At 34.6% G+C, this 27,482-nt stretch overlaps 1 protein-coding gene across 1 annotated transcript in view; it reads left to right on the top strand.

The window, feature by feature from the left end:
- Nucleotides 1–14,118, top strand: part of SPATA17 (spermatogenesis associated 17) — a 446,142-nt gene extending 432,024 nt beyond the window's left edge. The window contains exon 10 of the mRNA XM_007481412.3: nucleotides 13,942–14,118. Coding sequence (XP_007481474.1) covers nucleotides 13,942–14,022 — 81 coding nt within the window. The 3' untranslated portion in view covers nucleotides 14,023–14,118. The remainder of the gene's footprint in view (nucleotides 1–13,941) is intronic.
- Nucleotides 14,119–27,482: the final 13,364 nt, after the last annotated feature.

The following is a 27,482-nucleotide window of genomic DNA, read 5'->3' on the forward strand; positions in this document are numbered from 1 at the left end:
GAGACTCTAAATGAACACTCTAATGCAAATTCCAACAACAGGGAAATGGGTTGAGTCAAGAACACATGTGGAATCGTGTGTCAGCTATGGGAGAGGGAAAGGTGGGGGGGAGGGGAGGAAAAGAAAATGATCTTTGTTTCCAGTGAATAATGTATGGAAATGACCAAATAAAATAATGTTTAAAAATTAAAAAAAAAAAAGTTAGACAATTAAAAAAAATAAATCGGGTCCTAATTTTCACTCTTTGGTGATTTCAGGATCATACTGAAAATTAATCAGCCCTTCTGACTCGAGCTGGCTCCTGCATACTCATTTCTGATTGGAATAGATGACCCCTGATAGTCTTTCCAGATCCAAATTTATGACTCTTCCCTAAATTTATGTGATGTATAAGTGATGTGGTCAATATTCAGATACCCCTTATATTCGGATGAATATAATACACTGATAGCTATGAGGTAGAACTGAGATTCAGAAAATTTTAAATAACCAGACCCAGGTGGGTTAGAGGGTTAATAAGAGACAGATCCAGGACTTGATTCCATATCCTCTGAGAGCAAGTCTAGCACATATCCTGCTATGTTCTGCTTTTTTCTTACTAATATTTTACTTTGGGATCCAGAATAACAAGGAAAACTTTATCTTTGATCTCTTTTGGGAACAGAAATGGAATAACTATTTATATCTATATCTTTACATCTCAACTATTCTGTGCCAGATGCTGTACTAAGAGAAATCTTTTTAAATTTATTTTTTTTAAACCCTTACCTTCTGTCTTGGAATCAATACTATGTATTTCCCAGGGTTACACAGCTGGGAAGTGTCTGAGGTCATATTTGAACCTAGGACCTCCTGTCTCTAGGCCTGACTCTCAATCCACTGATCTACCCAGCTGCCCATCTAATGGCAATTTATAAATATTTTTTCAAAATATCTTTTTTTATACAATGAGTAATTTATTTTTAATTCATTATTTTTAGTATTGTTTTTAGTTTAAATTTTGAGTTCAAATATTTGTCCTCCTTTTCCCTCTCATTGAGAAGGCAAGCAATATATCATCAATTATATATGTGAAATTAGGCAAAATATATATCCATATTAACTGTATTGCCCCAAAAAAAAATAAGAAAAAAGGAAAAAAGAGAAACTTATAATTCAGTTTGCACTCAGAGTTAATCATGTTTCTTTGTAGAGGTGGACAGCATTTTTTCCATCACAAGATGGAAATATCTTGGATTATTGTAAGGATCAGAGTAGCCAAGTATTTCACAGTTGATCATCATTACAAAATTGCCTTTATTGCTATGCATGATGATCTCTTCTCACTTTGCATTAATTCATACATGTTTTCTCAGGTTTTTTCTGAAACTATCCTTCTATGCATTTCTTATAATACAGTAATTCTTCATCAGAATTAGATGCCACAACTTATTCAGTCAATCTCCAATGAATATCTTCTCAGTTTTGAATTCTTTGCTATCACAGAAAGAGTTGCTTTATCAGTATTTTTTTGTACATATAAGTTCTTTTCCTTTTCCTTTGATCTCCTTGGAGTATAAGCCTAGTAATAATGTTGCTTAGTCAAAGGCTATGTACAGTTTTCTGGCTCTTTGAGTATGGTTCCAAAATGTTCTCCAGAATGATTCGACCAGCTCACAACTCCACCAGTAGAGCATCATTGTACCTATTTTTCCCTAATCCACCCCAGGATTTGTCATTTCTAATAGGTGTGACACGGTAATTTTTTCAGCTTTTGTCTTTTTATCAGAAATACTTGAATGACCTCTATTTCATTAAATATCCATTTTCTCTTGAGAAGAATTATGCACTTTTGCTGGTAAGATTATTCTTGGTTATAAGCCTAGTTCTTTTGCTATCAAACATATAATATTCTAATCCCTCTGCTTTTTTAATGTGGAAGCTGTTAACTCTTGTATGATCCTAATTGTGGTACTGCATTATTCAAATTGTTTCTTTCTGGCTGTTTGCAGTGTTTTCTCCTTGACTTGGGAGCTCTGGAATTTGGCTATAATATTCTGCAGAGCTTTCATTTTCAGATCTCTTTCTGTGGTGACTGGTAGATTGTATCAATTTATATTTTACTCTCTGCATCTAAGATATCAGGGACTTTTTTCTGTATAGTTCCTTGAAATAAGATGTTGTGACTCTTTTATTTATCCTGGCTTTCAGGGAATCCAATTATTCTTAAATTTTTTCTCCTTAATTTCTTTTCTAGGCCATTTTTTTTCCAATGAGATATTTGGCATTTTTCTTTTATTTTTCTTTCTTTTTGACTTTGTTTTATTGTTTCTTGATGCCTTAGGATATCATTAGTTTCCACTTGTCCAATTTTAATTTTTAATAAATTGTTTTCTTCAGTGAAGTTTTGTGCCTCTTTTTCCATTTGGCCTATTCTGCTTCTTAAATAGTTTTTTCTTCAGTGAATTTTTGTTCTCCTTTTACTATTAAATCAATTTTGTTTTTTAATGTCATTTTCTTAATTATTTTTGTGCCTCTTTTACACAGCTGGTAATTTTCTTTTCATAATTTTCTTGCATCACTCTTGATTTCTTTTCCCAATTTTTCCTCTACTACTTTCAGCTATTTCTCTAACTCTTCCAAAAGTTTTTGTTTGACTTGAGTTCATTTAATATTTTTTCTTTGAGGCTTTGATTATAGCTATTTTCTGAATTCTTGTTAGGCTTGTGTCCAGTTGACCTTTTCTTTGAGACTTTGGTTGTAGTTGTTTTCATGTTATTGTTTTCTGGGTGTATTTCTTTTTCTTCACTGCAACATTAGTAGCTTTTATTTTCAAATTCTTTTTATTGTTGTTTGTCTATTTTCCAGCTTATTTATTGATTTTGAACTTTCTTTTAAAGTTAGACTCTGTTCACCTGGGGTTGGAGAGGTACTATCTCCATCTTCAGGTCCTTTTATGCTGCTATATTCTGAGCTAGATCTAATGCTTCAAAATTTTGGTGCTTCCAAGATGTTTTGTACTGGGGAGAAGTGTGGTCACCATTCTCTTGGTCTATACTGTGGTCTTTACCTAGGAAGGGCCTCTGCTCCCCTGCAGACAAAAAAAAATTAGTGCTTCTCTTTGCCTTAAAATCGAGTTCAGATCTGTTCCTTTGTGACTGATATCAATCACTATTCTTTATCCTAGAATTGTGATACAGAACTGCATATGGGAAATAGAGTTGACATTCAGCATAGCTGCACTCAGCACCAGCAAAGGACCACCTATTGTCTTTTTCTGACCAGTGATAACCACTTTGACATATCTTTGGTTGAGAGCCCCCTATGTTACTACTGCTGCCTGTGTGGCCACCTCCAAGACACGAATGTTGTCCTGCTTCCAAGCATACTGTGAACTGACATTTACTCTGCTGTCATGTCTCCTGCTGATCTCTTAAGTATTCTTAGACTGGAAAATCCTCTCCTGATTGATCTTTTGTTGGTTCTGCCAATCCAAAATTTGATTTGAAGCGCTATTTTAAAATTGTTATGAAGGGGGAGGGGACAGAATGTTGGGAGACTTGAGCTGAGTTACTTGACTCCACCACCTACAAATATCTTTTTAGCAATTGGTTTCCACCAAAAACATTATATAATCTCTATTGCCAAAAAGTAAAATTTTAAGTACTTTATGTGCCTTTTTTGTTTGATTAATTATACTTGAAATCAGAAACCCATTTGTACTACCAATGGAAGACTCGGGTAACCATTATTAATACTTCATTAGCAGTGCAAGTTAAGGGAGCTAAACATGCATGAGAGAATTAAAATTATGAGACATGCACTATTCACTAGCTGAAATATTATAAACTAGCTTTACAGGGACAGGAGTGGTGTCAATGCACTTTGTATGGAAAGTGCAATAGAAGCATTAGGATTTGACAGCCCTTGTTGAAATAAGTGAAATTAATGGAGCTCTTTTCATATACAATAAGGCCACGAAACCCCTTTCATGCTGCTTACAGATAGAGAAAAGTCAATACTTTTTTTATTACCAGATGCTGACCTACATTCTGGACTAAAAGTGCTAGGTGTACTAATTGGTTTCAGTTGTTAGAGAAGTTTACCCCAAAGAAACATTGGAGTAAAGAAATCAATCTTTTTTAGGGGAGCTTAGTGGGTTTTGAGCATTTGAAATGACATTTATGCTGTATTGACAGAAATGGTTGTTGTAGTCATTTGGGGCATGCCAGGAGCTCTTATACTAGCTAGAAAAGTTTTTAACCAGTACTTGTAAAATTACAAAGAAAGAAATTAGCTGGATTAACATTTAATCTCTTCTGAATGACCTCAAAGATATAAGGATATTAGAACATTCTAGCAATTACCTAAAAATAAACTATTTATTACTGTTTATACTTTTAAAGTATTATTTTAGATGTGTTAATATTTCACCTTAAACCCTAACTAAATGAAAACCAGTTTCATATATGCTTGGGAAATTTTAATATTTATTTGTATATTTATGTATATTTAAAAATATCTCATTGACTGCCTTTGTAGGGAATAAACAAAACCTTCTTCCTAATTAATATATATACTATTTTCATTTTCCTTTGGTTCTACAAGGTTGATTTTTTTAAATGTGGATATTTTTTCATTTAACATTGCTTTCATAATGACAGGAAAATACCATGTGTTGAGACTACTTTATAATATCTAGAATGGGCACAGATGAGGGATAGGACTACACATTTCTTATAGACTATCTGAGATTAGTGTGTTATAATGTTTTATAGTTATAGCACCAAACTTAGAGTTAGGTGAACCCGGTGTTTGAATCCTGGCTCTGATACTAAGTTTTATGACCCTGATCAATCCAATTAACTACTTTCACTTTTTACTTCTTTTCACCACATATGGTTAATGTGATGACTGAGCTTTGTAAGCTTATAAGTATTGTGAAAAAGACATTTAATGTAGTACTCTGTGGACAATAGTATGTTTAAATACATAAATTCATGCAATAATTAATAATAGAGAATTTCCAGTGAATTATAGCTATGATATAGATAATCCAGCTAAGTAAATACCAAGTATCCTAATATAAAATCAATTCAAAAGAAAAAAATGTTTCTTGCAAACAGTATTGAAGCTGTATTCTCAGGCCCAATAGCCAAAGTTTTTAGGCTATTTGTGATATATATATATATATATGTGTGTGTGTGTGTGTGTTCTTACATATATACAGATTCCATTTAATACAGTCAGACTAAACGCATATAATTCCAATATTTCTTGATTCTAACTTCACATAAGAATCTATATGCAAAAAATAAATAGTATTTTATATATTAAGATGATGTTATCCACCCATCATCTGAAGAGCATATTCCTTGGATTGCTTTTCTAATAGTGGGGATAGATTTTTTATAATCTTCTTACCTAGTAGTCAACATTTTCAGGAAGATTAAATTGAAATAAGAGATTAGATGGAAATAGGAAATAAGATCATTAAAGAATGAAGTTAACTCAGTAGATATTATTACTAGGACCTATGTTCATACAAATGAGCCAATAGTTATATACTATTCTGTCTACAATGCATTTTCAAATAGGCAATACAGTTTTTACTGTTGGAAGGGACCTCAGAGGTCATCTGGTTTAACTTCTATCTTATGAGGAAGTCTATCTATCTTTTTGCTCAAGGATTTCTAATGAGAAAAATCTACTACATCCTGAGAAGTCTCATGTCAGTATCTTGAACATAATAAGAATTCATTAAATATTAATTTGAAATGAACCAGTTTTTTATATTTCCTTTTGCTTTTCTTTATGATTAATTTCCACATTTTTGTGGACAACATAATCATAGAATAATTTCAGAATGCCAGAGTTGAAAGGAATCTCAGAGACTCTGACCATATCTGAGCCAGAATTCCCTCTATACTGTATAGCTTTTCAAACAAAATTCCTCAAATCAAAAAACTTCATACATTTTTCTTGAGCTCAGTATCCAACATACTTATTTTTCCTTTGAGACATTTTTCAAAAACTCTATTACTTTATAACTATTGTCAATCTCATGCTCTCCAGAGAAGTGTAGAAGTTGAGGGATGGAGATCATCTAATTTGACACATTCTGTAAAGGATGCTTCCATAACAAATCTGATAGATGATCTTTGAGTCAACAAAGATTAAAGACCAGTATATGCAGAACACTAGGCTAGATGCTAAGGAAGAAAGAAAGTTTAATTTGGGTACAGCAATTGCTTTCAGAGAACTTGCTAGCTAGTGGGGGAGCATTAATGATAATTCAATTCAGTTCAATCAAATAAACATTTATAAAGATCATATATGTATACAGTTTTAAGAGACCAAATGGCATAGTCATAGAAGGTCGACCCCAAAGTCAGAAAGACCTGTATTTGAATTATTTTCTTTCCTATATACTTGCTATATAACCCAAGGCAAGACACTTACATTTTGGGAAATTCCCTAAGACTATAAGTTGCGGAACTCATCAGGACTTCTCTACACCAATGAAATCACAAGTCTAGGAAGGAAAAAAATGTGCAAGATTCTGACCTGAGCCCTGGAGTTACAAGGTCAGAAACAAAGTGGGTTATAACTTTAAGGAGCTTATACTCTAATGGAAAGATAAACTATGTACAGAAATAAAGTAAATGCAAGGCATGTTTAGATGGGAGAATTCATAAATAATTGAAAGGAACATGAAAATGTCATGGAGGTAAAGTCATCCTCAGTATACTTTGAAATTCTGGGAGTCAAAGATGAAGAAATATGTATCAGGCATGGGAGACAACTTTTGGATATAGAATGCTAAATTTAGGGGGATATGTTCTAGCATTCTAGTCTAATTGGAATGTAGAGTGAATATAGGAAGTCTTAAGAAATTAAACCAGAGAGGGAGATTGAAGACTTCAAAATCAAAGTTGGAAGACCTTAAATTCCAAGCTGAGGAATATCCATTCTGGGCACAAAAGGGAGCCATTGAAGGTTTGGGAAAGGGGCATTTCAATGACACACTTCTGCCTTAGGAAGCCTTTGACAGTAGTGTGAAGGATGGTCTAAAGTGGAGAAAGACTTGAGCCAGGAAGATCACCGGGTTATTCCCGTGGTGTTATCCTGAGAAGAGGAGGTCCTGAAGAGGGGTGGTGGTAATGGAGAAAAACAAAAAGAAGCAAGATATGCCATGGAGGCTGAATTGAAAAGACTTAGAAGTTGATAAAATATGGAGGGGCCATTTAAATGAGATGGAAGAGTTTAGAATAATTGACTATGAGGCTATGCACTGAGATATCTAGGAATATGGTGGTATTTTTAGTTATAGAATTTCCAGTCTTCTAAATCTTTCATGTGAATTGCTACTGATCCATTTCTTCCCTGTTCTGTATTTGTTAAGTTGATAGGATGAAATACCATTTGGATTGAGTACTTGGGTTTTGAATCATTATTTGTTCCCCAAACAAATCTTTATTCTTCTTGCCTAAAATGTAGATAAAAAGCCCATTTTATTTTCCTATGTATTTTTCACAAGCCTCAGATCCTTGGTTTTAACTCTCTTTATGCTAAGTCTTCCTGGGTCCAACATCTTCTGTCTCTACCCTCTGCTTTTGCCTAAGTTGTTCCTGCCACCCTTTCCTAATAGCACCATATCAATATCTTTTCCCACAAGAGATCTTCTTCATAAGTTATTAGTACTCTCTCTTGAAGTTTGTTGTTATTGTTTAGTTGTTTTAATTTGACCCTTTGTGCTCCTACTTGGGGTTTTCTTGGCAAAGATACAAGAGTGCCATTTCCTTCTCCAGTTCATTTTATAGAAAAGGAAACTGAGACAAACAGGGTTAAATGACTTACCCAGGGTCACACAGCTAATAAGTGCCTGAGACCAGATTTGAACTTGGGAAGATAAGTCTTCCAGACTCTAGCTCAGGAGCTTCTACTGTGCCACCCACCTGCCCCAACTTCTTTTGAAGTTACTTTCTATTAATATATATCTACTCTATTAACTCAAGGTTGACATGCTGTTATTCCTCACTCCTTGAGGGCAGGGACTGCTTCATTTTTATCTTTGTATACCCAGGACTTAACATTTTTGATACTTCATAAATACTTATTTGCTATAATATTTCCAGCATATTTCCTTTTTACCATGTTAGAAGTTCTTAATGATACTGCAAGAGTGTGACATACTGCAGCTAGTGTATTTAATCAAAATTTCTAACTGATCATTATCTCTTCTGAATATCACTTTGACTAATGGTATTCTCTTTTGGCCATGGCCCCTTGCTTTACAGATGAGATTCAAGATTCTCATTCTCTGCTTCACAACCCTTTTCTAGTTTGCCTTTTTCACAGCCTAGTTTTTCTGTCCTTCCAGATGAAATTTGTTGATGCTCCACTTCTGATCTTTCTTATACCATTGTCTAAGTTGGGGTCTTAACCTTTTTTGTATAATAGACACCTTCCTTGGTCTGATGAAGTGTATGAATTCCATCTCAGAATAGTGTTTCAAAATACAAAAAATAAAATACTTAAGATTATTCTGTGATCCAGGGATACTGACTTCCTTGGTCTTCCTCACATTTACCCAGTCTAGGTCTCTTTTCTAGCTGCTTTCCCAGGCCCGGAATCCTCTTCCTTATATTAATCCCCTGGTTTCATTGATTTCCTTCAGATCCCAGCTAAAATTCCATCTTCTTAGAGAATCCTTTCACAGTGCCAATGCCTGTTATGACTAATTGATCCTGTCTCATTTACACATTGTTGTTGATGGGTTGCATCAACCACTGGACTATGTGCTCAGTAGAAGCAGCAACTATGTATTGTTTTGTTTTATCTTTTTTGTTGTTATTGTTTATTCCTAGCATTTACACAGTGCCAGGAACAAAGTAGGTGCTTAATAAATGCACATTTATTTAATTTGATATAGGGAAACAATTCTAGTAAAATAGCTATATATATATATATATGCATATATATATTATTGTTTAGTTGTTTTTCAGTTGTGTCCAAAAATTTGTGATTCTTTTGGGGGGGGGGTTCTTGGAAAAGATACTAGTGGTTTGCCATTTCTTTCCCTGGCTCAATTTACAGATGAGGAAACTGAGGTAAAGCTGTGATTTGTCCAAGGTTACACAGTTAGTGTCTGAAGTCAAGATGGAACTTGGGCCTTTGTCACACACACACACACACACACACACACACACACACACACACACAAGAATTGCAATAAAAAAAAATCCAAACCCTGAATTCCAAGCAGCACTTGATTATTGGCTAACATTGTTTTGAACATAAGAAATTTTCAGTAAATATCTCTTTAATCAAGTTTTTAAAATCCTAACAAACAATAAGATTTCTTCCTAGCTAGGAGAGGAACATTCTTCATATATATCCTGCATAAATGCATACTCAAAGACTTGTGTACATGTTCGACTAGATGACTGCCAATCTTTCTCTGTCTCTGTCTCCTTCCTCTTTTTGCCCATGCCCATCACTCCCTCAATTGCATTTGCCTTTTTCCCCCTCTAACAATTTAAATAGACCATGGAGAGGCAGTCCTGCATATTGCACAGGTAAACAACATGCTGACACAGAGTCAGAAGACCTATATTCAAGTTGTTCCAGAAGGGAGGAAAAGAAAAAGAGACCTAAACAAGAAGAAAGAAGTATAAAGGGAAGGGGAGTGGGGAGTAAAGGAGAAAGATAAGTGTATATATACACACACACACACACACACACACATATATATATATATATATATATATATATATAGAGAGAGAGAGAGAGAGAGAGAGAGAACACACTTTTTTTTTGAGTCACAAATCAAATCCCTTTGCAGATTGGTGAAACCTCAGAGGTATTGCTTTTACATTTAAGTTCATACAATAAAATCTATAGGATTACAAAGAAAATCAATTATATTATCAAAATGTTTTTTTAAAAATAAGTTCATGGTCTTATAATCAGAGAGATGCACCTCACACCTAGCAGACTGCCTAATATGACAGCAACGGAAAGTAATGAATGCTGAAAGGGATGTGGCAGAAGTCAGGATATTAATTCATTGTTGGTGGAGTTGTGAACTGATCCAACCATTCTGGAGGGCAATTTGGAACTATCCCAAAGGGAGCTAAAACACTGTCTGCCCTTTGACCCAATCCATAGAACTGCTGGGTTTGTACTCCAAAGAGATAACAAGAAAAAAGACTTGTACAAGAATATTCATAGCTGCATTCTTTTTGGTGGCAAAAAATTGGAAAATGAGGGGATGCCCTTCAATTGGGCTGAACAAATTGTGATATATTTTGGTGATGGAATACTATTGTGCTTAATGAAACAATGAACTGGAGGAATTCCATGGGAACTGGAACAACCTCTAAGAATTGATGCAGAATGAAAGGAGCAGAACCAAGAGAACATTGTACACAGAGTCCTATACACTGTGGTACAATCAAATGTAATGGACTTCTCCATTATTGGCAATGCAATGTTCCTGAACAACCCAGAGTGATCTATGAGAAAGAACACTATCCACATTCAAAGGGAAAACTGTGGGAGTAAAAATACTGAAGAAAAACAACTGCTTGATTACATGGTTGGAGGGGATATGGTTGGGTATGTAGACTCTAAATGAACATCTTAGTGCAAACATGAACAGCATGGAAATAGGTTCTGATCAAGGACACATGTAATACCCAGTGGAATTTTGTGTCGGCTATGGGAAGGGCAGAGGGAGGGAGGGAAGAATAGAATATGATTTTTGTAACCAAGGAATAATGTTTGAAATTGACCAAATAAAAATTTTTTAAAAATTCATGGGAGTAAGGAGGCAGAGACAGGTGACTCAATGGAGAGAGCCAGAGAAGGGAGGTCCTAGGATCAGATGTGGCCTCAACCACTATCCAGCTGTGTGATCTTGAGCAAGTCCTTAATCCCCTTTGCCTAACCCTTACTTCTCTTCTGTCTTAGAGTCAATATATTATATTAATACTAAGACAGAAGGTAATGATTTATTTTTTTAAAAGTTCATGGACGGTAGGTTAAGAATCCCTGATGCTAATGAAGTGCTGACTATTTTAGAAACTTATCTGGGAGATAGTGTTAGTAGAGAGATTCTGATCAGGTTTAAAGTTAGTTTTATCTAAGGAAACACTTTAAGCTCAGTGAGAATATTTTGATTTTTTTCAAACTGTGGAATGCCCTTGAAGACAAGGACTATTTTAGTTTTTTCTTTATGTCTGAGTGCTCAGAATTATTTCTGGCACATAGTAAGCTCTTAATATATATCTAATAAATACTTGTTTAATTGATTGATTGAATATCCCAAAATTCAGGTCCTTTATATGAATCTCATAGATTGTTTTGAATTTTTTTAATTAAAAAAATAAATCTGACCAGAGGACTCATTTTTTTCCATCTTAAAGAAAAGTCAGATTTTTGCATTTATAATGAATCTATGAGATAGGTTTTATCTTAACCCATTAGTCTGGGATGTTTTATCAAGACGTGATCAAATAGAACTAACCCTTCTCTTTCTACCTCATAGCCAATTATTTAAATGTTCAGTTATGAGTAACTGGTGAAATAGCTTTAAATAACTAGATTAACAGTGCTGCCAGCACTCAGCCCGACGTAATCTTACACTAAAGGGGTGAGGGGCACAGGAAATTTACTCATTGTCATTTGGACTTGTGTTTGAAAATGAACCTGGGCTTCATTCCAGCTCAAAAAGCCATTCACTTCAAAAGACTCCTAAATTGTCCCAAGGAACTCATTTTGGCAGCGGATTATTTGTGTTTGGCTGGGCATCCTAATAGTAAAAGCTGTCTGCTCTGGCAAATGAGGGCTTCAGTTGTATTTAGATTTACCATTTCCAGTTTTTTTTCCTCCTGATGAAGTTATTTTTCAGAAAATCTGTTTTCTTTTGCCAAAAAAAGATACAGAATTCTCTTTATGAGCAAGACAATGCAAACACAGTACAGATTGTTTCATTGCCACTAGTGAACACACATCATCATGTCACGATGGCCTGCATTTCTGTGAGAATCAAATTTTTAGCACTAGTTTTCCTGAAACCAAAGCAGCCCTGCCGGCATATTCCCCTCTCCTCACATCAAATACCAATCAGATTGATTCACAGTGGGAGAGTGCTGTATTCCCTGGGTAAGAAAGTAGGAATTTAGACTCAAAAAGCAAACAGTATCAAGGACAGTAAGGAATTTCTGGTCAGCTCATCACTCAGTTATCTGCAGACTATAGCATAAGCATGAAACGAAACAGCAGAGATATTTTCTTTACAGAAATATGATACTACCATTCTTCTCTAGTATCACACTTTTGGGATATTTTATCAGGAGTAAAGAGGATGCTTAATTTTATTTTAAAGGTCTAAATGTGAAAATACCTTTATGCCCTTGAAAGGAAATATCAGGTCCATGAGAATGGGTATTTTAAAATGAAATTCCTTAGGGATAGCTGGATAGCTCAGTTGATTGATTGAGAGCCAGCCCTAGAGACAGGAGATTCTGGGTTCAAATTTGTCTGTGTTACTGTGGGCAAGTCACTTAACCCCCATTGTGTAGCCCTTACTACTCTTCTGCCTTGGAATCAATGGTAATTTTTTAAACCCTTACCTTCTGTCTTGAAGTTAATACTGTGTATTGGCTCCAAAGCAGAAGAGTGGTAAGGGCTAGGCAATGGGGGTCAAGAGACTTGCCCAGGGTCACACAGCTGGAAAGTGTCTGAGGCAAGATTTGAACCTAGGACTTCCTGTCTCTAGGCCTGGCTCTCAATCCATTGAGCTACCCAGCTGCCCCTGAAATCAATGCTATTGTTGCCAAGGCAGAAGGTAACATTTTTACACTGATTAAGTTAAATATTATTTTGTATATTGGGGATGAGAAGCAGCATAGTGTATTGGATACAGGGTTTGCATTAACCACAGAAAGATCTGGGTACAAGTCCTACTAACCTCTAACAAAAAAGTGGATTATATGACTGAATCTCCTAGCACCTCCAATCAGCAATCTAAGTTAGATTATAACTAATGATCAGCAATGAGGGAGGGAATTTTCACACAGGAAATTTCCTGTACAGAACAAATCATGGGTCTGGCCCCAAATGTTAGGGGGTACAGTGCTGTAACATACTTTGAGTATCCTTTTTTAACATTTGGGGTTTCAATAGTCAAGACTAAAATAATTTCCAAGGTCTTCCTGCAGTAAAAAAAAAAAATCAGCCACATCTAAAGCCTCTTCATAACTAAGATTATAACAGGATCTGTAATTTCATTGTCCTAGGTAAATCTCAGTTGAGGAAACTTTCTACCAAAACAAGTTAGCAAATTCTCTGCAATTTCCAGACTTAGAGCATTGCTTAATGCACTAAGATGTTAAACCACCTGCCTGGGAGTCATGTAGCCACTAGTCAAAGGCAGGGCTTGAACCCAAGATTTCCTGACTTCAGGACTGACTATGTACTCACTAGAGTATTTCTCAACACAATAGTTAGATTCAAAGGATATATTCCCAAAGAAAAATGTTTCCAAAACATTCTTTATCATAATATTACTAAGTAAATTAAATTTAATAAAATTGGGATATCCCAGAATACCTACAAATATATGTGATATGAATGATCCTATGTCTTAATTATTGTTTTTGCCTACTCCAATTGATTGGAGCTCTTTTAAAGGGAGAAACCCTGTTTTCTACATGTTTGAATCATCACAAAATTAGCACAGTACCTTTAACATTATAGGGTTCTTAATTTTTATTGAATTAAAAAATGGGCTATTAACTTGCCAATTGCTTTCTGATCTTGAAATATTAGCCAGCAGGATTTTAATTTTGAAAATGGAATTGATTTGGATGTTTGTGCCTCTTTGTTGTTATCTAAACAAAATTAGACAACAGTTCACTCCTTTAAAACATTTTCCCTTTTTTTCCCTCCTAGACCTTCCAGACAGTATTTCCACCATTTGTTCTCTTTGACAAGTATGGAAAAGTATATTCAAGAGCTGGCGAGATAGCATAAGGATTGATATTTCTACGTGAAGTACTCTTCAAAATGTAATAAATGCACAAAGCCAGAAATAAAGTTGATTGAGCTGTCTACCATGCATTTTAAAAACCATGTCACAATCATATTGTTATGTAAAGAAATTTCCTAGACTTTCTAGAATCTAACCTAGTGGAGGTATACATTTTACCCCCCACCCAGAATATCTACTGACAGTAATATACTCAACTATATTAAATGGACTTTAAAATACTTTAAAGGAGATACAGAACTAGAACAAAATTAAAGGTACCAATCCATCCTTCACCTAAACAGAGGGAAGATATTAGGTAATATAGTTTTTAAAATACCATGGATAATAATGATAATGGCTTAAAAAATTATCAAGCCAATTTTTTGGATATTGAATACTGAGCTAAAGACTTAGGAAGAATTCTGAAGGAATCAAAGCTATCTTTCTTCACATTTGCAACTATACAGTCTCGGTAGGAAGATTAAAGAAACCTATGTGCAGCTACATTAAAAATACTCACAAAATATTAGCATATATAAAATTATGTAGTAAACAAGAGGCACAGGTTAGCCAAATGATTATGGAATGAAACTGGCTTTATTAGAAGTTTTCTAACATAATTGTGTTTCAGATTTTAGGATGAAATAGAAAGGGTGTGGAGAACATTGTAGGTAGGGAGAATGACACTTGTGAAGGCAGGTAGAAAAGAGTAATTTTACTTGGGTCCCTGATGTTGTCTCCTTCAGAGCCCTGAATGGATTGGTTACCTGAAGGACCAAACCCTTACCATACCAGAAAAGTTATTACCATTTCTTTTAGAGATACACCACTACTGCACACTACATATACACCACAAAGGCATAATTACACATATTACTCATGGGAAATTTTATTTGAATTTTAGACTTCTTTTTACCTACGGTACCTGAAAGGACAGACAAATAATTATTTTATTCATGTAATGTTCAATTTTAATCTAAATCCTTTGAGATTCGTATGACAGGAATGCTGTTGTTGGAAATTCTGAGGAGTATCATGCTGATACAGTGTGGATATATTTTTTAAAAATGTGTAACAATTCTTTCTTAACAATATACAAACATATTCCCTTTTAAATCACTTGTATTGACACATTTTGCTGTTGATATGGCATATTGATTTCATGTTTTGGTTACTCACAGCCTTTTCCAACATACTTCATTGCATTGGGCTATTTAAATGTGGGTATATGGTTTGTGACAATAATTAAAGCTAACCTGATGATAATGGCTAATATTTTTTTGTAATGTATTCTATCTGGCTTGATCTGGAATAATCTAAGAAATAATCATTGTATACAGTATGACTATAAAGTAAGGCAAGATATTTTAATTATTCCAGAACTTATACCTTCAAATGAATACCATCTCTATTCAAGTTGTCAAATATTATCTTGAATCTTGATAGGCTAAACACTTATTCCAACAATGTTGCCATTGCTCAAAGCATTTTTGGAATGCCTCTTCGGAGATTGGCTTCTGAGTCTGTGGCATGTCCTTTCGAATACCCTAAGTGGTGAGAGATCATTGCTATCTGAGAGTTGATTTGATTTGGGGGAGCAGCCAATAGTAATTCAGAACCAATTTTCATGAATAATATGGAAGGCCAAGGTGAGTTATTCTAATTTAAAAGGTGCAAGAAGTAACAAGAGTAAATTACTTATATAACCCTAAAAGCAATTCCAAAAAAGAGAATTCCAAATGGGTTTTGAAAAAATAATAGCTTCATTGAAATAAAAAAAGAAAGTTTTCCATGATTACTTTCAAGGACAACATGAAGGGGTCTCTAAATGTATTGGTTTTTGTGGACTAGTTAAAAATTCAGTTCTATAATATTATAGCCACAAACACATACTCACACAGTCACAGATGTATGCTAATATTTGTATAGTATTGCTGTATTGCAGGTACTGTGCTATAGCACTTTACAATGTAACCTCATTTAACCCTCACAGCAGCACTGCAAGGTAATTGCTATTACTATTATATCCCCATTTTACAGATAAAGAAACTGAAACAGACAGAGATTGAATAACTTTCCCGGGATCACATAGCTAGTAAGTATCTGAGAGTAGATGTGAAATTAGAACTTCCTCACTCTAATCTGGCACCTTATCCACTGTGCTATATAGCTATATATTAATACCAGTAGTGTTTAGAAATGTTATTTTATGTCAAATCATTGTGACACAATATGCAAAGAATATAAAGTTTTGGGGACAGGATTAAAGTAGCATTTGAAAAAGGAGATTTTTTAAAGTGCAATTGACAGAACAAATTCCAACTCTTAAGATTATTATCCTCACAAAGATATATTTTTAAAAGTAGTTTCTAGTAGAGTTATTTGGAATCTGGAATTCATTTTCACAGAACTAGTTAAACACAAACACTGGAATTTGTTCAAAATAAGAAGACTTTTTGACATGCATTTTTTCCTTTTATTTTCATAATATCCTCCTGAAGTGTGTACACTGCAGATATGATCATTACCCATATTATGGATGAGGAAATCAACTATAGGATTGACTTGCCCACAAGACAATGTGTTGTTGTCAAAAATATCACTAGACTTGAACCTGGATTCACATACTATCTCTGACATTTACTAGCATTGTGAACACCGACAAATCACAATGTCTCTTAGTTTCAATTTCCTCATCTGTAAAACAGAAATTAATGACATCTAATTGATGTATTGCTGTAAGGATCAAATGAGATGACATATATATGTGTGTATGTATAAAACATTTTTAAAAGACACAAAAAGAGAAATTATATTTAAAATAAACACAAAATCCATAAAATACCTGATAATCTACCACTATACTTCCAATTTATAGAAATAAAATTATAAAATGCTTTTTTTTAATGAAAGGAGACTTAAATAAGACAGAAGTACATTGTTCATAGTTGCTAGGACAAATATGATTAAAAATTAACATATTACTAAAGTTTTTATGGCATTCAATTCTATACCAATCAAATCAATAAGGCTTACTTTATAGAATTAGACAAAATAATAACAATTTATCTAGAGGAGCAAAAGATTAAGTATCTCAAGGAATGAAGAACCTAGCTTCACCAGATTTAAAAATACAGTAAGAGACAATTACCATTAAACTATTTGGTACTTTTTTTAAAAAATAGAAAAGCAGAGTTTTGGAGGCAGAGTCAAGATGGTGGCATAGAAGCAGCAGAAGTTCAGTCCTCTGAAAACATTCCTTACTGATCACAAACTGAATGTTCCTAGGGGACTGAAAATCAAACCTAACAACAGGACAGAGCCAAGAAACCCTCCTGCTGCTGGACTCAATCCAAAAGGTACATTCACTGCTCTCCCCAAAAGCCAGAATCTGAGAGTACTCGAGATTAAGGGGAAGGCAGAAGCGAGGTCCCAGGACCCCTCCTCCCCACCTAGAGTGCTAAGTTTCCAGCAGCAGTGAGAACTTCTGGGCGGGCAAAGATGCTGATCTGGAGGGAGTACCTAAGGGGCAGGACTGTGCTAGGCTTAGAGTGTCAAACACAAGTGGTGGAGAAAGAGCTGGAGAGGGAGCGAAGAGCAGGCAGCCTAGTCTCAGAGGCTGAGACCCTCCTATTGTTCCAGCCTTCCAGGAGGTTTTGGCCTCAAGGAACATTCAGACCAACCCAGGTGAACTTCATCCCATCAAAAGTCTTCAGAGGTCAGGGAAGCCCAAACTCCAACACCCCTCCCTCACAGACTCCTGGACTTTAATTTAATCCAATTAAAAGTCTCCAGAGAACAGGGAAGCTCAAATTACAACACCTCTCCCCCACAGACTGCAGGGAGAGATCTTCTGTCAAAGCTCCAAGAAGGGAGAGTGACAGAAACACCTCAAAACACAAAATGAGAGGAGCAAGATCACCCCAAAATGAAGGTGTTAATATGAGAAAACAACAGAAAAAGAAGAAAGAAATTATAATAGACAACTTCTGCATAGGCAAAGAGCAAAAAACAAAGAGAAAAGAGAAGAAGGGATCAACAAACAATAAATCAGGAATCCTAGCAAATTGGATACAGGCTTTGAAAGAACTCAAAATACAATTCAAAACAAAATTAAGAGAGGCTGAAGACAATTGGGAAAAGAACTTAAAAACTAAGATAACTCATCTGGAAAAAGAAAATAGTGTCTTGAAAACCAAAATCAACCACCTTGAAAATGAGGCAAAGGGGATGAAAGATGAGGTAAAGAAGATGAAAAATGAGTCAAAGGAGATGAAAGATGACATAAAGAGGATGAAAGATGACCTCCAAAGAAAATCAGACCAGAAGGAGAAGTATGACCAAAAAGCCATGGATGAAATCCAGTCTTTAAGAACCAGAATACAACAACCAGAATTAAGTGGCCTCACAAGGCAGCAAAACACTATAAAACAAAACCAAAAGAATGAAAAAACTGAGGAAAATATGAAATATCTCATTCACAAAACAGAAAATTTCAAAAATTGTTCGTAGAGAGACAATTGGACTACCAGAACACCATGACAAAAGAAAAAGCCTGGATATAATACTACAGGAAATGATTCAATAAAACTGCCCTGATATTCTAGAAGAAGAGGGAAAAGTGGAGATTGAAAGAATTCACAGATCACCTCCTGTACTTAATCCCCAACTGACAATTCCCAGGAATGTTACAGACAAATTCTCTTTTTTTTAAATTTTATAATATTTTATTTGATCATTTCCAAGCATTATTCATTAAAGACAAAGATAATTTTCTTTTCCTCCCCCACCAAACCCCCATAGACCAACGCATGATTACACTGGGTATCACATGTGTTCTTGATTCAGACCCATTGCCATGTTGTTAATATTTGCATTAGAGTGTTCGTTTAGAGTCTCTTCTCTGTCATGTCCCCTCAACCTCTGTAGTCAGGCAGTTGCTTTTCCTCAGTGTTTCTACTCCCACAGTTTGTCCTCTGCTTATGAATAGTGTTTTTTCTCCTAGATCCCTGAAGATTGTTCAGGGACATTACACCACCACTAATGGAGAAGTTCGATTATACCACAGATTATACTCCTGGTTCTGCTCCTCTCGCTTTGCATCACTTCCTGGAGGTGGTTCCAGCCTCCATGGAATTCCTCCACTTTATTATTCCTTTTTGCACAATAGTATTCCATCACCAACATATACCACAATTTGTTCAGCTATTCCCCAATTGATGGGCATCCCCTCGTTTCCCAATTTTTGACCACCACAAAGAGCACAGCTATAAATATTCTTGTACAAGTCTTTTTCTTCATTATCACTTTGGGGTACAGACCCAGCAGTGCTATGGCTGGATCAAAGGGTAAACATTCTTTTGTTACCCTTTGGGCATAGTTCCAAATTGCCCTCCAAAAGGGTTGGATCAGTTCACAACTCCACCAGCAATGAATTAATGTCCCTACTTTACCACATCCCCTCCAGCATTCATTACTTTCCTTTGTTATCATTTTAGCCAATCTGCTAGGTGTGAGGTGATACCTCAGAGTTGTTTTGATTTGCATCTCTCTGATTATAAGAGATTTAGAACACTTCTTCATGTGCTTATTAATAGTTTTGATTTCTTTATCTGAAAACTGCCTATCCATGTCCCTTGCCCATTTATCAATTGGAGAATGGCTTGGTTTTTTGTACAATTGATTTAGCTCTTTATAAATTTGATACAGACAAATTCAAGAACTATCAGACCAAAGAAAATATATTACAAGCTGCCAAGAAGTCATTCAGATAACATGGAACAACAGTGAGGTTAATGGAGGACCTGGCTACATCCACACTGAAGGACCAAAAGGCATGGAATATGATATTCTGAAAAGCAAAGGAAATAGGTCTACAACCAAGAATCAACTACCCAGAAAAACTGACTATATTCTTACAGGGGAAAGTATTGTCATTCATCAAAATAGAAGAATTCCAAGAATTTGTAAAGAAAAGACCAGGCCTGAAGAGAAAATTAGATGCCCAAGCACAGAACTCCAGAGAATCATCAAAAGGAAATTAAAAAAGAGGGGAAAAACAATTTTTAAGAGACTCAATAAGTTAAAATGTTATGTATCCCCATAAGAAAAGAGGTCATTGGTAATTCTTAAAAATTTTTATCACCTGGGCAGCTAGAATGAGTACACTTAGAGGGAACAATGAAATACTATATAGGATGAAATAAGACATAAATAGGTGTATATACATATATATATATACAACTAGAGCTAAAAAGAGGTTAATATACAAAATGGGAAAAGAAACAAAAGGGAGCAAATTTATGTCACAAAGAAGCTCATGGCAGGAGGGGAGAGAACATCAATACTCTGGAAGGGTAAAGAGGTTGTAGACAGGAAATACTCAACTCTTATGTGCATTAAAATTGACCCAAAGAGGGAAGAATAATCCAATCCATTGAGGCAGAGAATAGATTTGTGCCCTATAGGGGAGTAGAAGGGTGACAAATGGACTTGTGGGGAGGGAAGCATTATAAGGGAGGGAGAGGGTGTGGCATAGTTTTATAAAGACTGCAGGAAAAATTAGGGGGGAATAAGAAGGTAGGGGTGTAGAAAAGAAAGTAAAATAATGATGAGAACTAGGGGGACTGATTAAAAACAAACATTGGTGTAGAAGGAAATAGTGAAAGAAGAAAAGGCAGGAATAGGAGTAGAAATCAAAATGCTGGGAAATACACAGCTAGTAATCATAACTCTGAATGTGAATGCAATGAACTCACTCATAAAACACAAGTGAATAGCAGAGTAGATTAGAATCCAAAACCCTGCCATATATTGTTTACAAGAAACACACATGATGAAAGTAGATATGCATAGGGTGAAAGTAAGAGGATGGAGCCAAATCTATTGGGCATCAACTGATAAAAAGAAGGCAGGAGTAGCAATCATGATATCTGACAAAGCCAAAGAAAAAATAAATCTAGTTAAAAGAGATAGGGAAGGTAATTACATCCTGATAAAAGGCAGTATAGACAATGAGGGAATATCAGTACTCAACATGTATGCACCAAATGGCATAACATCCAAATTTCTAAAGGAGAAACTAGAGGAGCTCAAGGATAAAACAGATAGAAAACTATAATAGCGGGAGACCTGAACCTTCCTCTATCCAAACAAGATGAATCAAACCAAAATAAGAAAAAAGAGGTAAGAGAAGTGAATGAAATCTTTGAAAAATTAGAGTTAGTAGATATGTAGTAGTAGTAGATATGTGGAGAAAAATAAATAGGGACAACAAGGAATAAACCTTTTTAGCAGCACATGGTACATTCACAAAAACTAACCATGTAATAGGGCATAAAAACATTGCAAACAAGTGCAAAAGAGCAGAAATAATAAGTGCAACCTTCTCAGATCACAATGCAATGAAAATAATTAGTAGGGGTACATGGAGAGGTAAATCAAAAATTAATTGGAAATTAAACAATACAATTCTCCAAAACTGTTTAAAGAATAAATCATAGAAACGATAACTTCAATGAAGAAAATGACAATGGTGAGACATCCTTTCAAAACCTATGGGATGCAGCCAAAGCAGTACTCAGGGGGAAATTTATATCCTTGTGTTCATATATTAACAAATTAAGAAGGACAGAGGTCAATGAATTGAGCATGCAAAATAAAAAAACTAGAAAGTGAACAAATTAAAAATCCTCAGATGAAGACTAAATTAGAGATCCCAGTAATCAAAGGAGAAATTAATAAAATCAAAAATCTATTGATTTAATAAATAAGAGTAGGAGCTGGTACTTTGAAAAAACAAAATAGACAAAGTACTGGTCAGTCTAATTAAAAAAGGAAAGAAGTAAATCAAATTGACAGTATCCAAGATGAAAATGGAAACCTCATCTCTAATGAAGAGGAAATTAAGGCAATCATTAAAAAATACTATACCCAATTATATGGCAACAAATATGGCAATCTAAGTGATATGGATGAATACTTACAAAAATATAAATTGCCTAGACTAAAAGAAGAAGAAATAAATTACCTAAGCAACCCCATATCAGAAAAAGAAATTGAACAAGTCATCCAAGAACTCCCTAAGGAAAATATCTCCAGATCCAGATAGATTTACAAATGAATTCTATCAAACATTCAAAGAACAACTAATCCCAATATTATATAAACTATTTGACAGACTAAGCAAAGAAAGGGTTCTACCAAATTCATTTTATGACATGAATAGGGTACTGATCCAAAAACCAGCCAGGTCAAAAACAGAGAAAAATACAGACTGAAATCTCCCTAATGAATATAGATGCAAAAATCTTAAATGGGATACTAGCAAAAAGACTCCAGCAAATCATCACAAGGATTATTCACTATGACCAGGTAGAATTCATACCAGGAATGCAAGGATGGTTCAATATTAGTAAAACAATCTACATAATTGACCATATTAACATGCAAACTGACAAAATCACATGATTATCTCAATAAATGCAGAAAAAGCCTTTGATAAAATACAATACCCATTCCTATTGAAAACACTAGAAATTATAGGAATAGAAGGGACTTTCCTAAAAATAATAAACAGTATATATCTAAAACCATCAGCAAACATCATCTGCAATGGGGATAAACTAGAAGCTTTCCCAATAAGATCAGGAATGAAACAAGGATGCCCATTATCACCTCTATGATTTAACATTGTACTAGAAACACTAGCAGTAGCAATTAGAGAAGAAAAAGAAATTGAAGGTATAAAATTGTCAATGAGGAGACCAAGCTATCACTCTTTGCAGATGATATGATGGTCTCCTTAAGAACCCCAGAAAATTAACTAAAAGCTAGTTGAAACAATCAAGAACTTTAGCAAAATTGCAGGATACAAAATAAACCCACATAAGTCATCAACATTTCTATATATCTCCAACCCATTTCAGCAGCAAGAATTAGAAAGAGCAATTCCATTTTAAATCACCCTAGACAATATAAAATACTTAGGAATCTATCTGCTGAGACAAACACAGGAAGTATATGAACACAACCACTCTCCACACAATTAAAACTATAAACAATTGGAAAAAAAACATTGATTGCTCATGGGTAGGATGAGCTAACATAATAAAAATTACAATCCTACCCAAATTAATTTACTTATTTAGTGCCATACCTATTGAACTACCACAAAACTTCTATATGAGTTCATTTGGAAGAACAAAAGATCAAGGATAACCAGAGAAATCATGAAAAAAATTGCGAAGGAAGGTGGTCTATCAGTCCCAGATTTCAAACTATACTATAAAACAGTGGTCATCAAAAGAATTTGGTACTGGCTAAGAGACAGAAAGGAGGATCAGTGGAATAGACTTGGGGTAAATGACCTTAGTAAGACAGTCTATGACAAGTGTAAAGATCACAGTTTTGAGAACCAAAACCCAGTATTTGATTAAAACTGCTGGGAAAATTGGAATATAGCATGGGAGAGATTAGGTTTGGATCAACATCTCACACCCTACACCAAGATAAACTCAGAATGGGTGAATGACCTGAATATAAAGAAGGAAACTATAAGCAAATTAGGTGAACACAGAATAGTATACTTCTCAAATCTTTGGGAAAGGAAAGACTTTAAAACCAATCAAGAGCTAGAAAAAATTGCAACAGGTAAAACCAATAATTTTGATGATATCAAATTAAAAATGTTTTGTACAAATAAAACTAATGCATCCAAAATTAGAAGGGAAGCAACAAATTTGGAAACAATCTTCACTACAAAAACTTCTGACAAAGGTCTAATTACTCAAATTTATAAAGAACTAAACCAATTGTACAAAAAATCAAGCCATTCTCTAACTGATTAAATGGGCAAGGGACATGAATAGGCAATTTTGAGTCAAAGAAATCAAAATAAGCACATGAAAAAGCTTTCTAAATCTCTTATAATCAGAGAAATGCAAATCAGAACAACTATGAGATACAACCTCCATGAATTGATGCAGAGTGAGAGGAATAGAACCAGGAAAACATTGTACACAAAGACTGATACACTGTGGTACAACAGAATGTAATGAACTTCTCCATTTAACAACTTGGAGGAATCTATGAGAAAAACCACTATCCACATTCAAAGTAAACACTATGGAAGTAAAAACACTGAAGAAAAACAATTGCTTGAATACATGGGTAGTAGGGATATGGTTGGGGATGTAGACTCTAAATGAACATCCTAGTGAAAACAACTTCATTGAAATAGTTTCTGATCAAGGACACAAGTAATACCCAATTAAATTCCGTGTCAGCTGCGGGAAGGGTGGGTGGAGGAGAGGGAGGGAAATAAAGTGTGTATTGTAACCAAAAAAAATTAAATTAAAATAAAAAAATAGGAAAGCAAATAAATGAGAAAAAGTGAATCATTAAACTGAGACACAACTGAATATAGGAAACAAGGGTTCTAGTAAACAATGAATTATAGGAAGAACTTGTTCACCCAAGATTGTTGAGAGAATGGTAGAGTATGGTGGCAGAAGTTTAGTCTTGGGCTAATATTTTGTTCTAAATGCTCAAACTCTAAATGGATGTGACTTTGAGGTGGCTAATGAGATAAAATGTTCAGGCATGAAATGGTCAGTATGTCACTTTGTTTTGCTTAACTGTTCATGTTACAAAAGAAATGTTTGTTTTAGAGAGGGGACTTTAAAATGATGATGATAATTAAACATTAATAAAGTCAACCTGGAAGTTGATAGCATTAGCTTTCTAGTTTCTTTTTTTTTTCCAGGTCTATTTCAAAACTTGTCACGTTCCTTTATGTGGATAAGATTAGTACCTACCAATACTCTTTTTATTTAAAGTCTTACTTTCCATCTTAGAATCCATACTGTGTATTAGTTCTAAGGCAGAAGAGTGGTAAGGGCTAGGCAATGGGGATTAAGTGACTTGCCCAGGGTCACACAGCTGGGAAGTGTATGAGGTCAAATTTGAACCCTGAACTTCCCATGTCTAGTCCTGGCTCTCTAGCACCAAGCTGACCTCCTACCTCTACTCTTAATGATAATACCTTATGTTTAGATAGTTGTTTATAGTTCTCAAAGAATTTTTGCAAACATCTTTATAACATTTATATGAATTCTATGAGATAGGAAATAAAGCCATCATTATCCCCATTTTACAGCTGATGGAAATGAGGTTCAGAGAGAGCTCAAAGGTGGCAATTGAGGAAAGTAGGATATACTTCCTAGTTCAGGGCAGTCTAGCACCTCTGGTGCAAGGGCTTGCCTAACCCTTTTATGGGCTTCTCATTGACCTCTGGTGTCCACTGTTCACCCAACTGTTACCTGTGGCTTCAAGAAGCTTTGGTGTGAAACATTGCCACATCCAATTCTCAGCAGAAGATAACTGATGGACTTCAAACTCCTTGGTGAGTTAGGACTATGTTTATCCCAAATATGTACAGCAAGATATGGTCATTTGTGTTGTCTTTGAAAGTCAACCAAATCCAGGGACCCTGACTGAAGTGGGACCTTCTTTACTCTTAGGTGACCAGGAAGCTATATCAAGGGAGGCAGGAGTCAAATCAAATTGCTTTAGATTTAAATAATTAAAATGTTTAAAATTAAGTTGAAAATATTGCTTAGATTTGAATGACAGTCCATTACGCTCCTAATTTATCTCCCTGACCGAGGTCCTCCTCTCTCCAATTCATCCCAAACATATTTTCTAATGTCATAATATCTAAAGCACAGTTCTGAGCATGACACTCAATAAACACCTCTCATTACCTCTTGCCTTTAAAATCAACCAATCAGATATTCAGTTAATCAATAAACAAACATTTAATGAGCCCCCATTTATATATATATATATATGTATATATACATATATATGCCAGCCACTTAGATTCCAGAGATAATGGCAAAAATGAAACCAACCCTGACCTCAAGGAGCTTAATAATTTATAATTTATTGTTGAAAAGCAGATTGGGAAGGTCTTTAAAAACTAAACAAATTTAGCCAAATCTATGGGTTTCAAATGAGAAAAAGAAGGCAGGAGTCGCAATCATGATATGACAAAGCCAAAGTAAAAATACATCTAGTTAAAAGAGATAGGGAACGTAATTACATCCTAATAAAAGGCAGTATAGACAATGAGGAAATATCTGTACTAAACATTTGTATGCATCAAATGGCATAGCATCCAGATTTTTAAAGCAGAAATTAAAGGAGCTGAAGGAGGAAAAAAATAGTAAAACTCTACTAGTGGAAGACTTGAGCTTTCCTCTGGCATATCTATATAAATCAAACCAAAAATAAATAAGAAAGGAGGTAAGAGATGTAAATGAAATCTTAGAAAAATAGAGTTTATATATATATATATGGAGAAAAATAAATAGGGACAAAAAGGAATACACCTTCTTTTCAGTGGCACATGGTACATTCACAAAGATTGACCATGTACTAGGGCATAAAAACATGGCAAGCAAGTTCATAGGAGTAGAAATAATAAATGCAACCATCTCAGACCACAATGCAATGAAAATAATAGTAAGGGTACATGGAGAGACAAATAAAAAATTAATTGGAAATTAAATAATACCATTCTCCAAAATCAATTAAAGAACAATTCATAGAAACATTTAATAATTTCATTGAAGAAAATGGCAAAGATTAAATATCATTACAAAATCTATGGGATGCAGCCAAAGCAGTACTAAGGGGGAAATTCATATCATTGAGTTCATATATTAACAAATAAGTTAGGGCAAAAGACAAAATTTGGGCATGCAAATTAAAAAAACAAAACAAAACCTAAGTGAACAAATTAAATATCCCCAGATGAAAACTAAATTAGAGATCCTAAAAATTAAAGGAGAAATTTATAAAATTGAAAGTAATAGAACTATTGAATTAATAAGCAAGACTAGAAGCTGGTACTTTGAAAAAACAAATAAAATAGACAAAGTACTGGTCAACCTAATAAAAAAAGGAAAGAAGAAAACAATTGATAGTATCCAAGATGAAAAGGGAGACCTCATCTCTAATGAAGAGGAAATCAAAGCAAACATTAAAAACTTTTGACCAATTATATGACATTAAATATGACAATCTAGGTGATATGGATGAATATTTACAAAAATTGCCTAGATTTACAGAGGAAGAAATAGAATACTTAAATAACCCCATATCAGAAAAAAGAAATTGAACAAGTCATCAAAGAACTCCCTAAGAAAAAATCCCTAGGGCCTGATGGATTCACAAGTGAGTTCTATAAAAAAATTCAATGAGCAACTAATCCCAATATTATACAAACTATTTGACAGAATAAGGAAAGAAGGAGTTCTCTGAAATTCCATTTATGACACAAATATGGTACTGATTCCAAAGCCAGGTAGATCATAAACAGAGAAAGAAAACTATAGACTAATCTGCTTAATAAACATATATGCAAAAATTTTAAATAGAATACTAGCAAAAAGAC

Source organism: Monodelphis domestica, chromosome 2 (assembly GCF_027887165.1).
Source record: "Monodelphis domestica isolate mMonDom1 chromosome 2, mMonDom1.pri, whole genome shotgun sequence".
NCBI lineage: Eukaryota > Metazoa > Chordata > Mammalia > Didelphimorphia > Didelphidae > Monodelphis > Monodelphis domestica.